The following is a 21932-nucleotide window of genomic DNA, read 5'->3' as shown; positions in this document are numbered from 1 at the left end:
AGCACAAGAAGAGTCCATTGACTGTAATGGAACTACTCATGCTTGAATACAGTTAAACAGATGCTTAAGGACAAGGTCCCAATTCAGCATAACGCTTAAGCATCTCCTTAAATATATCTTTATTCAGGAAAGCACTTAAGCACATGCTTAAGTGCCAAAGAAATCAAAGGCATTTAAGTGCATGTTTAAGTGTTTTGCTGGATTGGTACCTAAGCCCGGTAGTTATTGTTTGCAAGATTAGAACCTTTGTCCCCAATACACTCATCAAATGTTACAAGAACCTTTTGGCCTCTTTAAATATCATGCCTCTATATGATTATTAACATTGCCAGTTTATTCAAGGTAGTGCTGCAAGTAACTACAAAACACTTCTGTAGGAATATTTAAAAGTATATTAGTGCCTAGACAGATTTCATATGCAATTTACATCAACTGCCCACAATATAGTAGATTGTATCGCATAAGGAAGTGATGTAATTACACTTAATTACTAATGAATAACAGGTTTATTTTATGTATTGCTGACCGTAATGAGTGACGGTAAGTCAGCTAAGGCTCAGTGACATACTAAACGTTGTGTAGGAAGGGAATTGACTCGTAAAAGAAACTGCGTCTGGTTTAGTAATAAGAATTAACTACTGTGAAAGCCAGGTTAGTAGCAGAGTTTATTGCCACGTGAGAGGTAACCACCAGATTCCTGCTCTCTAGCCTGCAAGGTTTGGGAACATGAAAATGGAAGCTCTCTGATGGGAGTAGACAGCAAGAGACTTAACTTCAAAGGAAACTGTTTGCCTTTCTACACCCATAATATTCTTGTCCTTCTGTGCATCAATGATTTTGTAGTGAAAAGATGTGCTTGGAAAAGACGGTAGGGATCTCTCCTACCTTGAGTACCTTCCGCCACTAGCTTGCTGCCATTCAGTATGAGTGCACTTCGGCTTATAACTTGATGCCAAGGAGGAAGAAGAAACAGAGACTCAGAACACTCCGTGGCCACGCAGAGTCTTTGAGATTAAGAAATCATAGTTGCGAAGGGAGGATAAGGATTAATTTGATTTCATTACTGTAATATTAGCAACAAATAATACACAGTGGAAAAATAAGCTACCTTATTGCCACAGAGATTGGCTTCTGATTACATTGAAAACTAGATATGTACTGATAGATTTTATTTTACATTCCCCCTAACTCATGTTAGTCTTACATAATAAATACATGCTGTACTGTAATGTAAAATGTATATTGCTTATTTTCTGCAACGGGCTATCTGTGCAGGAATTTTTATACAGTATCTCAGCACAGAGACCACAAAGGCCATAGTTTAGTTTTTCTACAGTGAAATATTTTAAGAGTCCATAAAATGCCTTAGTATTTATTACACTGACATTGCTGACAAGGAAAGCCTTAGTTGATTATCGTATTTGTCAAATACAAGAATATAAGTCAGATTTTTAAAATGTTTCCAGATTTAAATGTATGTGTTTAATTTCCTTCTGATTTTTTTACTTTGCTAAAATGTGAAGTGTATTCTTGATTTTAATCTAGTGAGAACTCCCAGAGATGCCATTTTTATATTAAGATATATCAAGTATATACAAAATCTAGCTAGTAGAAAACAAATGCGGGTAACTTTTATATTTAGAACTGTGTTCATTTTAAATACAAGTAATTTTTTTTTCTTTTTCCAGCCCTTCTGGAAGCCATATCACGCTCAAGACAACAACTTAGTAGCACAAGGTTATGCAGAGTCAGATCTGAATCAGACTGGAATATGTGAATTCTGTCAAAAAGTTTTCCCAACATCTAATACATCCAGGGGGGATTTTCTCAGGCATCTTAATTCACACTTTTAAGAACAATCAGTGTATCCAGAAGAAAGCTGAATAAGTCGTTGTAGGGAAATTGAATTGCTCTTTTGTATATATTTCATTTTGAATTCAAGTGCATGTGTTAATTTCAGAATTAAGACTGTGTTCATAATAAGAATTTGTTAGTGAAACTGTATTTCATTTAAGTTCATTGCAATTTTTTAAAATTACATTTAACATTGTAATTTTACCAATTTAAATTACCAAGTAGAAAATTGTAATACCGTTTCACTTCAGTTTATCATGCTGCAATATAAGCTTTGGGCCTGATCCTACAAACCTATTCTTACGCAAGTTGTCTTCACCTCAGCAGTCCCATAATAATTAATGACTACTTGTGTGAGTAAGGACTACTTGCATGAGTAAAGGTTTGCAGGACTGGGTCTTTAATTTGAGGAGATAAATGTGAGCAGTGTTATCAATTTTCCTGAATACTTTAGGACCGGATCCTACTGCCATTGAAGTAAATAGGACCAAGAACAGGACATAAGAACATTTTGATTTGCTAGTGAGGAATTTCTACATTTGACTTGACAGGTTCAGTGTTGTATTTATATTGTAAATTAGGTTCTTGTAAAATCACTAGAGCAGCCATGTAACAGGTATGTCATACTTTGGATAAATGCAAGTCTTTTGTTTGCCAATGATGTAAGAGAGATCAGTGTAATCAACAGTGAAACTGTTTACTAAACAGATTTGTACTCACTCTTTGGCTAACATGAAGATAGCAATGTTTTGTATCTTTGGTAGAGATGCACTATTAAATATTAAATAATTGTTAATGTACATTGTTAGCATTAATAACTCATGGAAAATACTTATTGCTCTGACATGTTTTTATGGGGAGAGAAGATGAGATGAACAAGGTTACACTTTCCCCTCAAACTAAAAGTTCAAAAGATAATTTAGCATTTCCTGTGGTTCCTGATGTTACTGAAACTTGAATGCAAGTCTTCAGCCCAAAATACATCTTTCTTTTAAACTAGAAATCACTTTTAGACTACAATTAAAATTTTGGGGGGTGTGTGTGTGCATTTTATGAATGCTAGATGAGCTAGCATGCATTTTGTTTTTAAAGGGTTGCAGTGTAATGATCTCTTTAAGGGGAGCCTTCAGCACTTTGACTGGATAGTTTCAGTCCAGACCTCAGTGGTTATTAGCATTAATATTTTCTATAACTACAGTTAAGCAAAGCCCTAACGTCTCTCTCTTCAAAGATTAGTGGATGATGTATATTTTCTTTAAGCTTTGTACAGTGGTTACATCTTGCATCATTTTTAGAAGTGAATTTAAGTCAACTGGAGAATGTTCATACACTAACCATTTTTCTACGACTGTTTACTGTAGTTGTGTCTTGGTGTACGTGTGACTACCTGGTGCCTGATAACGTACTGTCTCAAACTGCAGTGTACAGTGCTTGTCTGCTAACGTGACCTGGAGAGTGCGATAAAACCCTTTGCCGTACACAGCTGCGGGCCATGTGCACATCTTCGGGCGCAGTGAGGCGTGTGAAGCAGTGATCGCTGGGAGGTGACCCTGGCTGAGGGTGGTACTTTGTAGGAGGGGAAACTCGGGAGGGAGGCAAGGAATCGCACTTCACAGTAGCCCAAGCCGACACAGCCACACGAGTACCTTGTCCTCTGACCCGTGAAACGCAGGACCCCGTAGCTCCCATGGGTCAGAGTTGAACAACCCGCGCTTTTTTGTTTTTGTTTAAATCTCGGCCACTTTTTTTGCGTGGACGCGTTTCCCTCGCACCTAAGAGCGTCCGCCCAGGGGCCAGTGCTCTCCTCTGTGCACTTCACAGGGGCGGCGGAGCCAGAAATGCCCCCTCCCGTCCCCCGCAGCTCGGAGCATGGGGGGGGGGAGGAGAAAAGCTTAAAATGGGGAGTCCTAATCCACCTCGCGCAGCACGATTCACTTTCCCCACCACCCCTGGGGGCCTCACTCCGAAATGAGAGAGAATAAATCTGTGCATTTCAAGCACTCCTGCCTGGTGAACGAGCCACGTCCAGGGCAGTCAGCTGGGCCCGGACCCCAGCCAGGGGCTGCAAGAATATATTTAAAACAACACACACACCCCGGTCAGCTGCGAGCTGCTGGGAGAAGTGGGAGGAGGTGAGACTCGCTCTCAGCCAGCCCCCCTGGAGGAGGAGGCGGCGGCGGCTGCAGCGGCTCCCGGGGACAGCTGCTGTCCTGCGCTCGCACCAGGCCAGGTTCGGCTGAAGCTATTTTTCCTCTCGCCCCTCCCCCGCACCAGCTCCACTCAGCAGGGGCGTGCAGGGAAACGCCGCCACCGCACCCTGGAGGAAGGAGGCGGGATGCGGGCAGGTGCAGCAGGTTGGTGCCCCAGGGGTTCCGCTGCTCGCCGCCCTTCTCACCGCCCCCTGGCCTCCCCACCCTCCCTTCTCCAGGGCGGGGGGCGTTGGCTGGGTCCCGCCAGCTGCAGCGGTTTGCAGGCGTCCAGTGCTGACTCGCTTGCAGCTCTGCCCCCCCCCCGGGCGGGCTGGAGGGGGCGATTGACAGCCACGCTCCGAGTCAGCGGCGATCGGAGGGGCTGTGACTCCCCGCCAGGCAAACCGCTCTCCCGGCCTGTGGCGAGCGGTCTCCGCCGGGGGTAGCTCGGGAGCCGGGGGTGGCTCAGCCTAAATGGCGGGTGCCGGTGGGCCCGGCAGACCCGAGGTGGCGCCTCTGTCTCGCTGCTCCCTGGACAGCTGCGGGTCGCTGCCGTCAGTGCTGGTGGGAGGAGAAGAAAACGCTGCTGGGACGGAGTCCCCGAGTCCCCCCGGGTGATTGCGGATTTCCTTGAGCTCTCTGGACTCAGCCCTCTACCACCTGCTTCATTCCCACACTGCAGGGGGCGCTGCTCCCCTCATTCCCCCCCATAATATATGTCAGCTCAGTCGAGGGGTCTCGGATGAAGCTCAACTCGTCCCCCTCCGAGCAGAATCGAGTCTCCCAATGGCCACTGGACTTTTAAACTCCCCCCCGCCCCAGACTGCGCGGGTCTGCCCAAACCCAGGAGACGCCGACACGCTACGTTCTCACCCCACCCCGCATTCATGGAGCCGGGGGGCGGGGGTGGGCACTCCCCCACGAGTCCCACCCCGGGCAGGGTGAATCGGGGGGAGGCTCGGGAGGCGCTATTCCCCCAGCAGCTGAGGGCACAGGAGGCTGACACGAAGCGATTCCTCTCTCCCACCCCGGGTTAGCTCAGCAGCTGGGGCTGAGAGGAAGCGCTGTCTCTTTCCCTCCCTGCCGCACATCCTCCTTTCCCCCGCACTCGTACAAGGTTAACTCAGCAGAGGAGTTTCAATCCAAATGGCAACTGGGATTGCATTAAAAAAAAAAAACTGAGAGAAGGGGGAGAAAAAAAAATCAGAACCAGGGAAAGAAAAGAGAAAAAGCAGCAGGCTGATTACGAGGTGTCAAAACTGCCAGGAGCAAGAAGGTGATAGCAATCAGGGGTGAGAAGAGTGCGCCATTCGTGCGGGGCAGCTAATTATCCGTCTCATTTGAGAAGAGCAGCATTCGAGGCAGCAGCCTTCGCCTGCTGAACGGTGACAGATTGGCGCGGAGGAGAGGGGAGGTGTTAAAACAATGGAGCCGGCTTGCGAGCGCTCCTGCATGCTAATCAGCCCGGCCTCCTTCGCTCCCTCCGCCCGCCTGCCGCGATCCCTCCTTCCCACCCGCCGCATGGCAAACCCGGCGCAATCCGGGCTCCCGGCAACCCCACACAGGCCGCGCCGTGGGTGCGGACTGGAAGCCGGCCTGACCCCTCTGCAGCCGCTGGTGGCGGGACTCCGCTTGACTAGCGTCCGTGGACGCAGGCACTGGCCCGGCCAGTGGGGGCAGTGCCCGGGTGCGCCCCTAGGGGAGGGGGGCTGGGTGGCGTGTACAAATCCTTGGCGGGCCCTGCTCTCAAATTCCCGCGCCCCTGGCCCCGGGATAGACGCGGCTGGCGGGGGGCACCTGACTTTAGATCCTGGCAACGTAGGGAGCCACGTCAGAGAAGAGGGGCCCGGCGTTACACACCCACAGGGGTGGGGAGGGGGGAACAGGAGGGAAAAGCGCACAGCTGCGCCGTGATCCTCGGCGTCCGGCCTCTGTCGCTCCCTACCCCTGGCTTCCCTTCCCTGCTGCATCTGTTTATCGCCGCGAGGCTCCGGCAGCCGACCCGGCTCTCCTGCAGCGCCGCCTCGGAGTCGTGCCTTGCAGACCGCTTGGCCTTGCAAGCCTGGAGCGCGGCACGTCCTAATCCAGCCTGTGAGCTGCGAGGTGGCACAAAGGAAGCGGGCCTTCGAGTGCGAGAAAACGTGGTGTAGAAAGTGCTCGCTTCTGCAGGGCTTTGGCATGCTGCGCGCCCCACGTCCCTGCAGGGAAAGCGGCCCACCACCCACTCCAGGCGGGAAGGGAAGCCACGCTTTCTGCCCAGGCCCTGCTCGGTCCTTGCTCACTGCCCCCCCCCCCCCGCCCCCAACACCTCTGGAGTTCATCCAGGCAGGTCTTTAGAGCGATAGCATCTGCAGCACTGATACAGCGGAGTGCGCCATAGCCGTAGTGTGAGGCAGAAGAATGAGCGTTGGATTGTTTACTGTCAAATGCTTCTCAGTTTCTATTCCATCCTGCCCCTAAAGAGTTTGATTACTATACACTTCTCCTTAACATTAAAATATTATTTATTACAGATTTACACAAACTGGATGTTTTTTATGTTAAGGGAATAACATTCATGCTGTATTATTTGCAAGAGTTTGTCTGAACGACGTAATCTCTGCATTAAGAGGGAGAGGGTGGTTCCTAATAATGCAGGACAAAGATGTACAGGAGGATTTTGTCGGAATAGTCCCACCACCCCATTCCCGAGCCTGTCGTGGTTTACAGAAATCCACTATCCACACCTCTCGGTTTGGTTCAAATCTCTCGTGTAATATAACAAGCGATGTTTAAAATCAGTTCTCTGCCTCCTCAGGAGATTTGGAGGTTAAGTAAACAAAGAAAAGTGCTAGTTTTAGGCCTGCGATGAGGACCCTGCTAATCCAGGTTGAACACTACTTCGGATAGCTTTTTAATTGTTTTCAGGTATGTAGAGCTAGTTATTGTTGTTAGGATTTTTTTAATGATGCTAAGCCTTTATTTGAGAATATTTTATGAGAATTTCCATGAGCATACAGATGGTGAGATTTTCATGCGTCTGTGGCTTTCTGACATCTCAGGCTGCAAAAACAATTCCCCAGATCGCTACAATACCCAGGGTGTGGAGAAGTCTAGTACATCGCGATACTCAGCAGTAGATTTCCTTACATTTTAATGTTTTATTTTGAAATGGTATAATCCCTAGGTGCACAGTTTTGTATATGTAAATAATACTGACCTCACGGATACACAAATATGGGGAGACATTCAATTTAACCTTTGTGCCCTTTTCTAAGTAGCAGACTGTCTTATCTTTGCTTCTGAATCTAGCGATGGGGTGGGGGGAAGAGAATGAAATCTCGGCTCTCTTTATACTTTATCTACATGGTTGGGTTTTGTTTTAAATATTTGCACATAAGGAGACAAAGATGAACTGATATTTGATCCCTAGTGGAAACCGGTTAAGTTCCCTGAACATATGGCTTATTGGGCTGTTACTTCCTTTGACATAATTTTCCAAGATTGTTTAACGTATACATCATTTTATGATACACAAAAAGAGAGAATATTGGCCGTGCAGACGACTGCTGAGACTGTGGATTCCACCATGGCTATCATATTAATCACTTCTTTCATGCCTGAGAATGGTTAGTGGAGACTAACCTATAGAAGTGCATTGCAGCTCTATCGCTCTTTTTAACTGGGGAAGAGAATTCACTCGGTTGGTTAATATCTGCCCAGAAAATAAAAGCGCAAAGTGCTCTGATTTATAAGGGATTCTGAAAACTGACCGAATTACACATGTATGTAACAGGGTGCTAGGGTGAAAGTGAACTAAAACGGAAACGTTTTGCAGAGACAAGTATATACTTTCAAAAAGGTTAGAAATGTGCAATTGGTGAAAAGAAACACGTACTTGTAAAAACCTGTGTGTTTCCGGTATGCTTAATTTGCCATTCCAACCAAGTTTTTCTTAATAAGGTCTATTGTTTCTTTCTGTTTTGTGAAATGTAATATGTGTGAGACAGAAATCAGACGCGGAATGCGAATGAAGTCCTTTTGTCTGTTGAACCACTTTCTGTATAAAGATCTATAGGTGAAAGGGCTGTATAGAAGAAAAGTGACGTGACATTTCTGAGGTCAAGAGCTGAAAACATCAAATGTGACTCTCACCTGATAGCTTCTTCTCTGTATCTGCTTGCAATACAAAAATCTCGCCAAGCAAACCAGTAGCGGGGCTAGCAATCAGGCTTTACCCTTAGCAGGGACACTGAGGCTTTGTCAGGGTTTCATGTAGTTCATTAAAACACTTTAATAAGAGACTCGTTTTAAAATCACCGCAGTCAGCTGTATACAGACATCTCTATCATCCCATCCCGCAGTGTCAAAAGGACAGTCTCTTAGGGCAAAACGTTATGGCACCTTCCTACAGGTTCTCTGTCAACCAGCACGACACCAGATTCTCCAGGTGCTAGGAAAGTGATTTTCTCCCGTGCACTCCAGCAACGATGCCATCCAGCCTCTTAATTACAAGCGCCTGAAATCAGGAACGCTGCTGTGTTCCCTGAAGATCCACAGAAGATCCGCAAAAAGAGACTCTTGCCCTGCTAACTCTGCGAAGTTGCCTGCCAGTGGGGACGTGATTCTGTGCCTGGCCACGAACTGGTCGGATCTTTTGCGAGTCAGAGGTGGATGCTCCAACTGCGCTGCGACCCTTCTGACCGTACTAATGCACTGTCCTTACAAGCAATTTTGTATATTGGCTCTGTAATGTTGGTGCGACAAATCATGTTGCAGTGATTTTCTAACTGATCAAAAGCCCTTGTCACCACTACCAGGCGCGCCTACATCGGCTGTTACAAACGATTTCTAGTCGGATAGTGGAATTAAACAAGACATTGAGATCCTGGATTTAGAAGCTGACTGTAAAATACGTTGTGTTTACACCGGGTCCTGAGAAACCGTTTAAAGCTATTTCTAGGGTCAGTACGTGTACAACAGGAATCTGCACATGCAGATTGCATGTGTGAAGTCGAGGCTATGGGTGACAAAACAGTGCCTCCATAGCGCAGACTGAACCGAGGGTGGGGGGGAATCCAGTCTAGAAATGCAGTGGATTAGCACTTGTCCCAAAGGTGGCACCCAATTGAAATGGCATCCGAACCATCAGCTTGTCAACAGCAGGTTATTGGTGGTGGGTTAAAGGGAAATGCAATATTCCCGTCTTCCTTTGGGAATTACACTAGCTCTGGGAGGTACATGGTGAAAAGAGATCAGAAAAATATAATCTCGGTTTTGTGCATACTATCTATCAATCAATGCAGCACCAGATCAGTCGAACTAGCTGTTTGGAGCGCTTTGTTCCAGAGCACAAATAGATCTGGTGTGTATGCGCCCCAAGAGCCTTTGTTAGCCTTGTCAGTCTCAGCAGTGTAGACTACATTTTCAGTATGTGGAAATACTGTACATAACTGTGGACAGAAGGGTGGGGGCGTAAAAAGCCAAGTCCAAGCTCAATAGGAGCACTAGAAAGAAACCTCGGGCTCCATGCCATTCAAGATGTGAAAGCCCACGGAGACTCAGCAGCCAAAACCACAGAAACTGAATTTCTAATAAAGTTCTCCACCATGTGTCCATTTAACTGCAGTTTGTATAGACCAAGTACACTTGTTACTTACAGATTCGTAATTGTTTCAAGTGGCAACAGAGTGGCAAAAGGAATGTCATCCCTAATTGAATTAATCTGACTTCCTTGCTCATGGAGTTTAGTGCCCATAAGCATCCAAGAAATGGTAAATATTTTTAGAACAGTACAGTTCTTGACGGCTTAGTCTGCCAGGTCTAGCCATCTTTCAGCACCAGGAATAGGCACAGCAAGTTTTCAGAGTAGTCAAAGTAGCTTTGCATTCCTCTGTACCATTTGTGCAAATCTTACCCAACACACCAATACCGACCTCTTTTCCCAGGGTTTTTACGATTAATGTTTTAATCATATTCTTTCAATCAAAATAAATGTAAATCGAAAACCTGATTGGACAATAATACGCAAATTGCTTTTAATTTGGCATGAAATATCCTGCGATAATATATTAAGATTTTTAAGGCTCGAGAATTGTAATGAAAGTTGTTTGATTACATCTTTACAAAAATCACAGATATTACATATTATAATTTCATTGCAATTGTTTGAAATAATCTATTTATTAATCTTACGAAAATCATTTGTGCAATCACTGCCCCAACCAAGAGCCGTGGGCCAGAATTCAATCAATGGTGACATTTCTTTTAAAGGTAAAGCGATTTCACTTGGACTGGAGAAACATCATTGTTTACTCTTTAAATATGTATATACCCTTACTAGTGAAGCCTGGACAAAACTCCCCTTGACTTCATGGATGTCACTTGGCCACTGAGCACGTAGGGGGCCATACACATCACACACACACAGAGAGGGCCACGTGTGTATCTGCTCACATGGCCCCATTCGGCATCCCTTGTGCACCCAACATGACTACTGGAATGAATAGGCTGGATCCTGTTTATTATCCCTGGGAGCTGGAGATGCATAAAGCAGGCTGATGTTCTTCAGCCGTTATTTAAAATGAGTCTGCAGCCCTTCCTCAAGCGCATAGTCCCACAGGCCTAGGCTCAAGTCAACAGGTTTGAGTGCAGTAGGCATTTATTATTTATTCTCATTATTATTTATTTTATATGTATCGCATTAGGGTCTAGAGGCTGCCACCAAGCTGCGAACAGGCAATAAGAACCAGAGCTTTGAGGTTTTCTTTGCAAGTCCATAAGAATAAAGGCCATGGCCCATTGTCAAACGCCCATTGGCTTCCTAGTTAGTCATGTGGCCACCACACAGGCAGGGGGACATTTAGTTTCTAGCAGAAGCACACAAACTTCGGACAAATGTGTCTGTAACTTGAATTTAGTCTGTCTGTAAGGAGAGAAGAGATCGCTGGAATGGTAGAACAGCAATTACCTGACTCTTTACCAGGAGGCTGTTAAGACTCCCACAACATTTGAAAAAGGTCCATATTTCTCATTGAGCCTCCCTGGCTTTCCCAGTGAAGGGTGAGGGAACTATCACTATACAAGTGGATGAGGCTGGGGCTACATCCTCTAATGGGGGTGGTGGGAGTTACCAACCAGTAAAGCAGGGTCGTTGGCCTTGAAAATCGTTCATTTTCTGCATTGTTTTTCCGAACAAATACCAGTCCCAATGTTTAGCTTGTTAGCTGTGTTTATAAAGTGGAGGGCATTTGTTCCACTTTAAAGAATCCCATGGAAAGTTGAGTGGAGATTGACTTGGGAGTCTTAATTAAAGAGTAAGGAAACACCCTTCTGTTCTGCAGAAGACGTGGCAGGAAATTTGAATCGGAGCTCTTTCTCCCACACAGGTAAAGATAGTGGTTGCGATTATTTGTATAGAGGCCCAAAATTATGACCCGCTGCATTCAGATCCCAGTCTGCATGCATCTACCATGCCACTAAGGACTTCAAAACGCTCTTGAAAGAATAAACTCATTTTGCCTTTTCTGTGCAGAGCTGCAGTTTCGGACTGGAACACGGTTGTAAGCCGGTGGGGAAACCAGGCTAGTTTACTGTCTGCAAGTTTACTGCGGTGGCATTTTCTTAGCTTAACTGTGTTCGCTATGATGAGACGCTGTGAACAATATTGCAATTCTCGGAGGAACTTGTGCCTCACAGAGCTGGTCATTACCTTAGCTACGATCTCTGGTAGATCAGCGGTTGGGATGTACAGTGGACTGACTTCACCATCTTATTTCAATGTGATTATTTTCTCATTTGTTGCATTGTTTGTATTAAGAATATCTTGTTCTGTTTGTTTTGTCTCCTGGGAGCCAATAAAGCTGTGAAGTTTTTCTTTACACCAAATGCAGCTCTACGGGCGATCAATCAATGGGTCGTTTTTGGATAATCTGTGAGAGTGAGAAATCTAATAAAGCAAGCAACTAAAAAAAGAAAAACAAAGTCTATTTTCTGTTAGGTTAGCTACGTCAGGATTCATTCTTTCCAGTGGGCATTTACATATTTTTTAAAATACGCATTTAAGTATCTGAAACCCTTAAGGCATCTTGCTAAATTCACTTCCTTGCATAAAAAGGAAAGTTTAGACTTTGTGACCTCAGAAGCAATGTGGGTGACTTAGTCTTACAATTAAATTTGCTTTGACACTTCCATTTCTCCCTCTCCTTCTCACAGTTGATTTTCAAAGCAAGCCACCAGGAAATAGGGACCAATCATAAAGTGAGAGGAAAAATAAGTGAGTTTTTAAAATTACTATTCCTTTGACACATACCAGCCCTTATCTTAAAAAAACAAAAAACAAACAAACAAACAAAAAGGGTTAGCCAAAGGTGGCCACAGCTAGCTGGTAGGTTCTAGCAGAGTACGAGGATCCTGACTATTAATTTCAAGTCAGCAGTTCTCTTATGATAGCAAAATGATTTATAAACAGCTCAAAATAACAATCTGAATGATCTAGCATTAGCAGCTGAACTGAAGAGCCCCAGATTATGTGATGAATTGTTAAATTGCAGTAGCATTGTTTTGGAATTGCTAATTAAAATATAAGTAAACCCCCATGACTCTGGGTATGACAACTGAAAATACCCACAAATTATTTAATAAATGAAGCGTCTAACAACTATAACACTTCCTGGTCGCCTTGTTAATAAATGTAATTTGAGGTAGATTTAAAAAATCTCCCATCTAAACAGTGAATTCATTACGCGGTGTTCAGATCTCCAGATGCCTATGGACTCCTCGGAATTAGGTGTTAAATAGACAAAAGTGAACCAAACTGCCTTTAAAAGCACAGCATGACCATGTAATTCTTTTTCCAGTTTGTGGTAAAAAATGATAAAACTTCTTTCCAAGTAGCTATCACCCAGATTTAGTGTGAAAAGTAGTGTAATTGTAATTCACGCCATCAGGGTCTATCACTGATAGACTATCAGCTGTTCTGTAGTTAGGAAGGCTTTCTTTTCAAATAGGAAAGCTGCCAAGTGCTCTGTGATACCTCCAGCAAGCTTATCGGATGGGAGATCGGAGCCAAAACAGCAGCTGCACACATATGCAAATTGGCAATTAATAGTATAACATTCTGCTAAAAAAAAAAAAAAGAGAGATTTTTGAAAAAAGAAAAATAGAGCGGAGCTACCTGAACATTAGCCTCAACAGGGGCAGGGCGACTTCTCGTCTGACTGGTCAGGAATTAATTACCCTCTGGAGAGGATCTGCACTCTATTACCTTCCCTCCTCACCCACAGATCAAATCTATGTTGTCCTGCCGAGTTTGCCTGTATCATGAAAGATAACAATAGGATACCCGAGGGGGAAAATCCCCCTGCGCCTAGCTGCCAGCGAGTGGGGGGATCGCTTCCATTGGTGCTTCTTCCCTTTGTGTTTCGGGAAGGACTGCTTACATTCCGTCCACAAAGCACGCTCCGGGCTGCAGGAGATGCTTTGGGGACTGCGGTGAGAGCCTGCATGCAGGCTTCTCAGGGCGACTTTCCCCATGCTAAATCAATAGAGCAGAAGCTGGCTTACACATTTCACCCAGCCTGCCTCAGCCATCCAGGCTAGCTTTACGTAGCCAAGCGCCTTGGCTCCCGATTGATGCAGCCCGATTGTCTTATTCAGCGCGTTTCATTTCTCAGCCTTCTCACTTGATCCTTTTCTTGTACTAGGAGGAGGAATTTGGAAAGCCCCTCTCAGGACTACTGCATTTCACACCAGACTGTCCCCAATGCTTTCCCCAACGTCTCTCTCTTCCAACACGGGGGTGGGGTGATTAGCTAATGTTTTCGATAATCTGTGAATTCTTAATAGTCATATTTTCACGTGTAAAGCTCTCAGCGTCTCCGGAATTGGGCGGAAAAGGCAGATTATAAAATGCTGCCCGCCCAGAGCCTTCCCGGAGAGAGCGAGCAAATACTACTTTCTTCTGGGGGATGGGAGCAGGTAGCGCAGCATTTAAACCTGTTCTTGCAGGGATTCTTCCTGCACTATTATAAGCAGCGTGAATGCAGCTCAGAAAATCGCCATTTCTGCTTTCTTTTCTCTGAGCCACCTACGCTCCCGCACTTATTAATTACCATTGCATTACTAATTAACTGTGTCTTTAGTCGAACACCCTTCCTGTTCTTACACCCCAAGGATGCTTGATTTGCAAGCTGAGACAATTCTGGAACGTGATGCAGATGAGATGTCACCATCAAGAAGGCAGTTTAATCTATCACCAATGTACAGGCAGATCTGTAAAGAGAAACTTCATGCCCAATAGAGGGAAGGCTTTACAAACTATCCACACTTTCTAATAACAACATCCAATCCCCTCCAACGCTCACACAAGCACCCAAACTAACTTCCCACTTGTCTTCAAAACAGGGCTTTCCCTTCAGAGCTTCAGACTTCCAGACAGCTATTTAACTAGACAGAATTTCACCAGAGAAGAAAAATAATTTAGAAGGAATCCATTACGGCAGGTTCTCAAACATTTTGCTGGGACACCCTTTGAAAATATTTCAGGCTGTGACTATCCCCCCCCCCAAAGGCGACGACCCCCTTTTCCATGCCACCCACCCATGTCATGCCACCCTTACTTCTGCACTGCTGCTGGAGGTGATACTGCCTTCAGAGCACCCGGTCAGCAGCTGCTGTTCTGTGGCCACCCAGCTCTGAAGGGCTCTGGCTGTCAGCCAAGCTCAGGGCTGACAGACGCAGCCCTGGCATGTATGGGGGCTGACAGCTCAGGACCCCCCATAATAACCTCCTGACCCTTTGAGGGGTCCCGACTCCCAGTTTGAGAACCCCTGTATTACTGCATGTTCTTTTTTTAAAGTCCTTTTTCCAACAGCCCCAAAGGATAGGTGGAAGCCCTGTTAAACCAACTAAAAAAATATTAGTGTAAAGAACGTGAGTCATACATTTCGATTTTCATTTGGCTTCCACTAATCAGCTCCTTATAGAATAAGTGCTTTGGGGAATTGTAACAATTAAGGAAATATTTGAACGCCAAAAGTGCGAATTGTGGAATCCTTATCTAAACGGAAAATAACAGCTTCGTTTGACTTATTTAAATATTAATTTAACCACGGACACATACAGAAATCCATACAAAGAACATTAAAAAAACAATAATTCCACACAAATGAGTTTGTCACCTCTGTGCCTGCCTGTGTATTGACGGTGCCTGTCAATTCTCCATGAAGTTATGAGTCTTACTGGGGTGTCCATCCAATGTACATACACACACACACACACAAGGTAGATTTAATGGCTTTATCTCCTACATGAAAAATGTATTATTAAACCACTGCCTGCTAGTGCCACTAGAGCTAATAGTCTGCTCTCTGCATTTCCATTATAAACCTACTTTTCCAAGAGTGTGTATACCATGGACTAGCCCAGAGGATTTTTTTTAAAGCTTGTATTACAAAGTCTCCATCTCAACATTTTTGTACTTTTTCTCTAAAAAGAAATTATTTAAGAGTCTGATTAAGTGCAAAAATAAAACTGTAAATAAGTGAAGTAGTTTAGGTGCATTTTTGTACTCTATACTAAAAAATGAAATGTTATGGAATATGAGGGATATTACTTAAAAAAAGTTAGAAAGGCTAAAATTACAAAAATGTGTAGAAGAATCTGGTTTTGGCCATATTAAAACCCTAATGGTTTTATAGACTGTAAGGCTTAATTAAGGATTCATAGCTGATAACTTTCCAGTTGAAGGTTTTGCTATTGGTTTCTGCGGGAGCAGGACTGGATCTATCTAATAAGTATATAGGCTTATATATTTAAATTCATATGAATACCACACAGTAAGAGCAAAGGAGCCATTTCAGTCTTTTTAATCAACTCACTTCCAGAAAAGAGTTTTAATAATATTAATATTTTTTACAAAAACCCTAAAACCTAACTCTATAAAAAATAAGCTTGAAGAATGTTTAGGATTCAACTTTAACCAACCAGACCAAAGAAAGTAAGAGTAAATTATGGGACTATATGCATGATTACGGGGAGCAGAGTTTGGCCCTCTATCATTAATTCACTCCATTCTGTTCAGATTTTGCAGATTTTTACATGCTCTATGAAAGGGCATGCCTCCACTCCTGTCTTCTTGCCCCACACAAACTACACAGGTTATTTGTTGTACATTCACAGTACCATTTATCTGAGTTCCCTCCACCAACACCACTACAGTCCCCATGCCACAGTCTATTTACAATACCCTCTGTGCTTTCAGCCCTCTCCTCAGAAACTGAGAGGAGCAGAGGTTTCCATGTCTACACAGCAATTACACACCTGTGGCTGGCCCATGTCCTGATTGGGGCTAGTGAGGCTCAGGCTAAGCAGCTGTTTAATTGTGATGTAGACATTTGCATTGTCCTAGAACCTAGGCTTCTGCCCAGGCCCAAACATCTATACTAATTATACAGCCCCTTAACCTGAGCCCCACGAGCTCGAGTCAGTTGGCACGGGCCATCCACAGGTTTTTAATTGCAGAGTGGCTATATCCTGTGAGACTGAACTCAGCAAGTCCTAACCCTGTTCCCCCCAGCACCTCCTTTCTGAGTCTCTTTATTCGGTGCAGATGGACTAATTGGCTCTTTATCTTACCCAGCCCGCCAGCCTGATTATCTAATTTCCTCAATCAGCTTTCTCCAGGGGAAATAATTGATGTCCCAGCTCAGCGTGCAGGCTTTCTGTTCCCTCCCTGTACTCTGTCACACACTCCCCACCCCAGCCTACCAGCTGGGTTTGTCTTTCTCCAGGTCCTCTCTTCTTTAGAGGGGGCCCTATACTCTTTCTGCTCATGCTTGCCCCCAGATTGGTGGCCCATTCTTCACCTGCAGAAGTCACTTTTTGTGGGTGTGGGTCATCCTCATAACTCTGTTTCTGCCCACAGGTCCACACCCCACGGGCAGCCAACTTCCTCACTCTCTTTGCCTTCTCCTTCTTTGGTTTGGGGTAAGATCTGTTGCTGTCCCTCCTCTTCTTCCGCCACTAGGGACCTGACTCCCCCCCCATCCCACAAACTGGCTCTGAGATTCCACTTCCTGCAGTTCTGGTGGTGAGGTTCCCTGTGACTGACTATCTTTCATTAGCAAGCTAGGGTTACCATCTTCTTCTACAACTTGTTTTGGGTTGTCTTTTTCCTCCCTCCCCTTCCTTAGGCGTGTCCTAATTTCCTCCTGGTTTGTGTCCTTGGGTCTCGGGTTTTCTGATTTTTCTTTGTCAAGCTCCTTTGCCCTATTTCTGATTAGCCCTGCTTCCTGTCACAGAGGACTCTGGATTTCCATTTTCCTTATAAGGGAAGAGGCTCCTGTCTGTCCCTATAACAACGGGATGAGCAGTTTATCTACCACCCCCACTTGCTTCCACTTAAATGCCCCCGAGACCTCGGGCTATCTCTGCCATTGGACAGAGTCTCCTCTCACCATAGATGCATTCTACTTTTAAGTTCCCACCTAGCAGCATCCAATGGGGCTTCAATAAATCCCTTTGTGCCAGTGAAAATCCTGAAACAGTGTCCACCAGTCCACTATGATGACTCCTCCCCACCTTTACAGGGATGTTATGAGATTTTCTTTTCGGCCTTTCTTTGCTAGCCACAGTCCACCCATAAAACTCTGCGAACCCACATTCTATTACCACTTTTTATGCTCCGGATGTCCTCACTGGTAGCAAACAATGCCCCAGTTCCCTGAACGTCACTTCCTTTTAATTCCTGGTTGTCCTTGGTGTGGCAAAATTGCCCTCCTTCTTCCAAGAGTGGGATCCCGGAAACAAACAGAATTCTTCTTGGGAAAGTCCATGTCCACAGACGCTTCTGCAAGCTATATTGCTTCCTCTAGAGTTGTTGGCTGGTTCCTCTGGACTCAGATGTGTGTGCTTTCAGGGAGGCTCTGGAGAAATTGCTCCAATATTATTGTGGCTATTATCTCCCCCACACTTTGGGTGTCTGGCCTTAGAGCCAGTGAGTTGCCCAGTCTGTTATTGTTTATGTGAATGCCCTGGGTTGCATGCTTCCAGACCATCTAGCAACCTAAAATTTCTGTCTGTATTTTTCTGAGAGACCAGCCCTGTCCTTGATGGCCACCATTATCCCATCATAGTCCTGGGCCTGTTCTTTATTCAGGGTCATATAAGCCGCCTGGGCTTCCCTTGACAAATAAAGTGCCACTCAGAGGGCCCATGATCCCTTATCCCATCTAGCTTCCATTGCTACCCCTCAAAAGCTGGTAAAAATGCATCAGGGTCAAATGCTGGGTCCATATTACACAGGGTAACCTCATGTCCTACTGCTTTTCCCCATTGTGGGACTCACCACACCGTATCAGTTGCTGCTGCACCTGCACCCATTCCTTTACGAACTCTTACAAGCTCATCAGCTGCTCAGCCTGCCAGGCAAGAAGGGACTGCCATTTCATCCAGTGGGACAGCTGAAACAAATGCCTGGTCTCATACATCTATTATTGTTGCTCCACCAACCACTACAGAGTCTGCTCCATTGCCCAAATGCCAACTCCTCGCACCAGTTTCCCACTTCTGGTCCTCTGTCACAACAGATCGGGGAAATCATGACCCTGGACAATACCCCACGTGTAAAAGGGCATGCCTCTCCTCCTGTCTTTTTGCCCATGAGAAACTGCACAGACTCTATAGGTCGTGCATTCACAGCACGATTTATTTAAGTTCCCTCCACTAAGACCACTACAGTCCCCATTCAACAGTCTGTTTATAATATCCCCTATGCTTTAGGCCTGCTCCTGAGAGGAGCAGAGGTCTCCCTTCTCTGAGACCTATGTGAGACTGGACACAGAGAGTAGGCGGTTAGCTACCTGGGCTAAGCTGCCCATCTTTTCTTGTCTGAAAAGCTTATTTCCATCTCCTTCCATTTTGAGGAAGAAAAGGAAAAGAGAATAAAACATACCTTGCCTCTTTCTCCTTCCTAAGGGTATTTCATAATTTTTGTGGATGAGAAGTAGAGTATTGATGTTCCTACCCACCAGCCCTGAAGGGATTGGGGTTTTACATCATATTGTCCATTTAATTATGGGGCCATTCAGACACCAGGAGATCTGAGTACACTCCATTCTGTGGGCCAGATTGTGCCTGCTTAAGTTACCTATTGCAGGTACTGGGACAAGTGCGGCTAAGCCTACCCAAAACTAAATGCTCACCCATTCAATCAAGGGAGAGGAACCGCTGAGCCCTGTCAGCAACCAATTATGGGGGACAGCGGATTAACAAACAGGGACAGGAGAAAGGGTAATTGGGCCAAAACAAGGGATCCAGAAGGAAGGTACAAATTGAGGATGAATTAACTTTTCCAGGGAAGGCCTGCAGGTCCAGAGGATGCACAAATATGCATCCCCTCTGTCCCTGGCCTAGCCAGTCTCCATCCCCTTCTTCCAATGTGAACACCAGACTGCATGGAGAGGACGTTGTTAGGGTGGTGTGGAGGGAACTAATGGTGTCACAGAGGTGGAGAGATCACACATGGAGGAACCTTCTACGTCTGAATCTTGGAGGAAGCAATCTGACCATATGTATTGATTAGTGCTAGCCAAATACTGCTAAAAGAATTTTCCTTGAATATTAACTTGGAATTTTAAGTGAATTTGCTCTAGCTGTGTTCACACTCCTTTGAAGGAATATTCACTGATGTAGCAGATTTTTAAGCAAATATGGCAGAATATTCACCAAAAGAGAATTCTGAATGTGCAATCATGAGTATTCACACTGGCAACCTGATACATCATATCAAGGAACAAAAACATAACACATGGCCTTTTTGTCTGTGGGAATGTGCCATCTCCTAAGGAGTAAGAAAGGAAAGTGCGGGGAAAACATAACAAGGAGTTCACAGTATTTACCATCTGAAAGAGAGGGAGAGGCAGCAGCCAGCTTCAAAAGAACCATTTTAGCACTACCACTGGCAGTCTCTGCCAGATTTAAAAGGCCAGCTCTTAGGAAGGCATGCTGGGGAAATAGTCCCTGTAAGGAATTATTTAGGGAGAGCTGGTCATCATTAAAGAAACTTGTATGGATGGGAGTGCTACTGTGTTGCATATATCATTATTGTATCGCTGTGCCCAGTTAAAACAGAACACCTTTGAATAACAAGTACTCACAGTATACTGCTCATGGACAAACTGAGGCCAAGAATTATTCATAAATTTTGGTGAAACTATAAATAATGAATACATTTGAGAAAATCACATTCTGCTCACAAACAGTTCCTGAAAAGAAAGAGGTGAATTATTCATGATCAATTATTTGACCAGCTCTAGCAATGGAATTGTAAATCCACCTTCTTACAGATAGATTCACTTGAATCATGGTCTCAAGTAAGTCCCCGATCCTATGAAGAAATCCTTGTTGGAGGACCCTTACACCTATATAGAATCCCACTTTCATCAGTTAGTAATTCTCAGAAACAGCTCTTCATTTTGAACCTTCTGTGATGCTGTCTGAATTAGGGGTGACCATTTATAATATTAATGATATCAGTATTGCAAAATTACAATAATTCATATGAGATATTCATTGTCAGGTATCATTGAAAAGATTATAATTTGCTAAGTATGATAATATTATTTATGTGTATGTATCATCTTTGTACTGTAAGTTACGGATATGTGTGATGTATATCTGTATCCAAACACTTGTACTGTGCTACTGCGTTACACTCCCCAGGAAGATTAGTGTCAGCATTGATGACTCATTGAGAGCCATTATCTTTACAATGAGCCCAGGGAGAGAAGCCAGGATGGCACCTAATCAGGACATGTAGTGACATGCCTATGGTCAGGGGGACTGCAAAAGTCTTTCCTTGCTCATGTGCTGTGAGCTTGTGTTTGAAACAAGCCACATGGCAGACCAGATATTATAAAATGCAGCTTCATCATCTCCATCTTGTCTTCATTTCTGCTTCCTACCTCTGGATCAACTATTCTATACCTGAAGCTCTGAGACAAAGGACTAAGACCCATCCAGGTACTCGATGTACACCAGAGGAACTGTACAAGCCAGCAAACTCCATAATTCTGCTGAAAATCTAATATATATGGACTTTGAAGTTATTTGTATGTATCGGATTGCTTTGACCATCTCTCTTCTTGTTTCTTTCCTTTTATAATAAACCTTTAATTTTAGTTACTAAAGGATTGGCTGGCAGTGTGGTATTTTGGGTAAGATCCAAATTTATATTGATCTGGCAATGTGGCTGACCCTTTGGGGATAAGGAGAACATTTTGGTAAAGAGAATGGAGTTTAAATAACTTAACTCTTTATTGGACCCAGTTGCTGATTGAGAGCCAGAGACTGAAATGCAATAAAGGGGGCTGTAAATTTCTTTTTGTAGCTTCTTGATAACCAGTGTGGGAAATCAGGAGCACTACTTGTGTCTGGTCGGGGAATCTAACTTCATTGTTACCCTCCAGTTCTGGGAGAATCTGCTCTCCTTTTGCAGCCTGTCCTTGCCCTGCCCTTGGCATTTTCAAGTGGGCTACCCTAGACATGGACAGGTCACAACTTCCTTTAACATAGTGAGACTGAGGCTCTCGAGCCATAAGTGGCTCTTTAATGTATCTCCTGCAGCTCTTTGCAGCATGTGATATTAAAACACTGTGTGATTTAATTATTAACCAATCTATGTTGTTAACCAATCATGATGCTTTTACTATGTTATTAACCAATTGTAGATGATAAAATAATAATACTTGGTCAGTTGTTTTGCTGTGAGAATAATATATATATATGTGTATATATATATATACACACACCTATTATATATATATACATAGATACAAACTAAATATTTCCCGTCGTACTGTTTAAATATGAATATATGTACTATAGTAGATGAAACAATGAATTCACACT

The 21932-nt window shown here is 44.4% G+C and overlaps 1 protein-coding gene across 2 annotated transcripts in view; it reads left to right on the top strand.

The window, feature by feature from the left end:
* TANK (TRAF family member associated NFKB activator) overlaps window positions 1–2907 on the top strand; it is a 34080-nt gene extending 31173 nt beyond the window's left edge. For both annotated transcript variants that reach the window (XM_067549372.1, XM_067549373.1), the window contains one exon: window positions 1689–2907. In XM_067549372.1, the coding sequence (XP_067405473.1) occupies window positions 1689–1853 (165 nt within the window). In that variant the 3' untranslated portion in view covers window positions 1854–2907. The remainder of the gene's footprint in view (window positions 1–1688) is intronic.
* The last annotated feature ends 19025 nt before the right edge of the window (window positions 2908–21932 follow it).

Source organism: Emydura macquarii, unplaced genomic scaffold, assembly GCF_026122565.2.
Source record: "Emydura macquarii macquarii isolate MOO-44397 ecotype Brisbane River unplaced genomic scaffold, CSIRO-AGI_Emac_v2 contig_1253, whole genome shotgun sequence".
Lineage (NCBI taxonomy): Eukaryota > Metazoa > Chordata > Testudines > Chelidae > Emydura > Emydura macquarii.
Note: the sequence above shows the minus strand (reverse complement) of the source record. Positions and strands in the feature narration are given on the sequence as shown.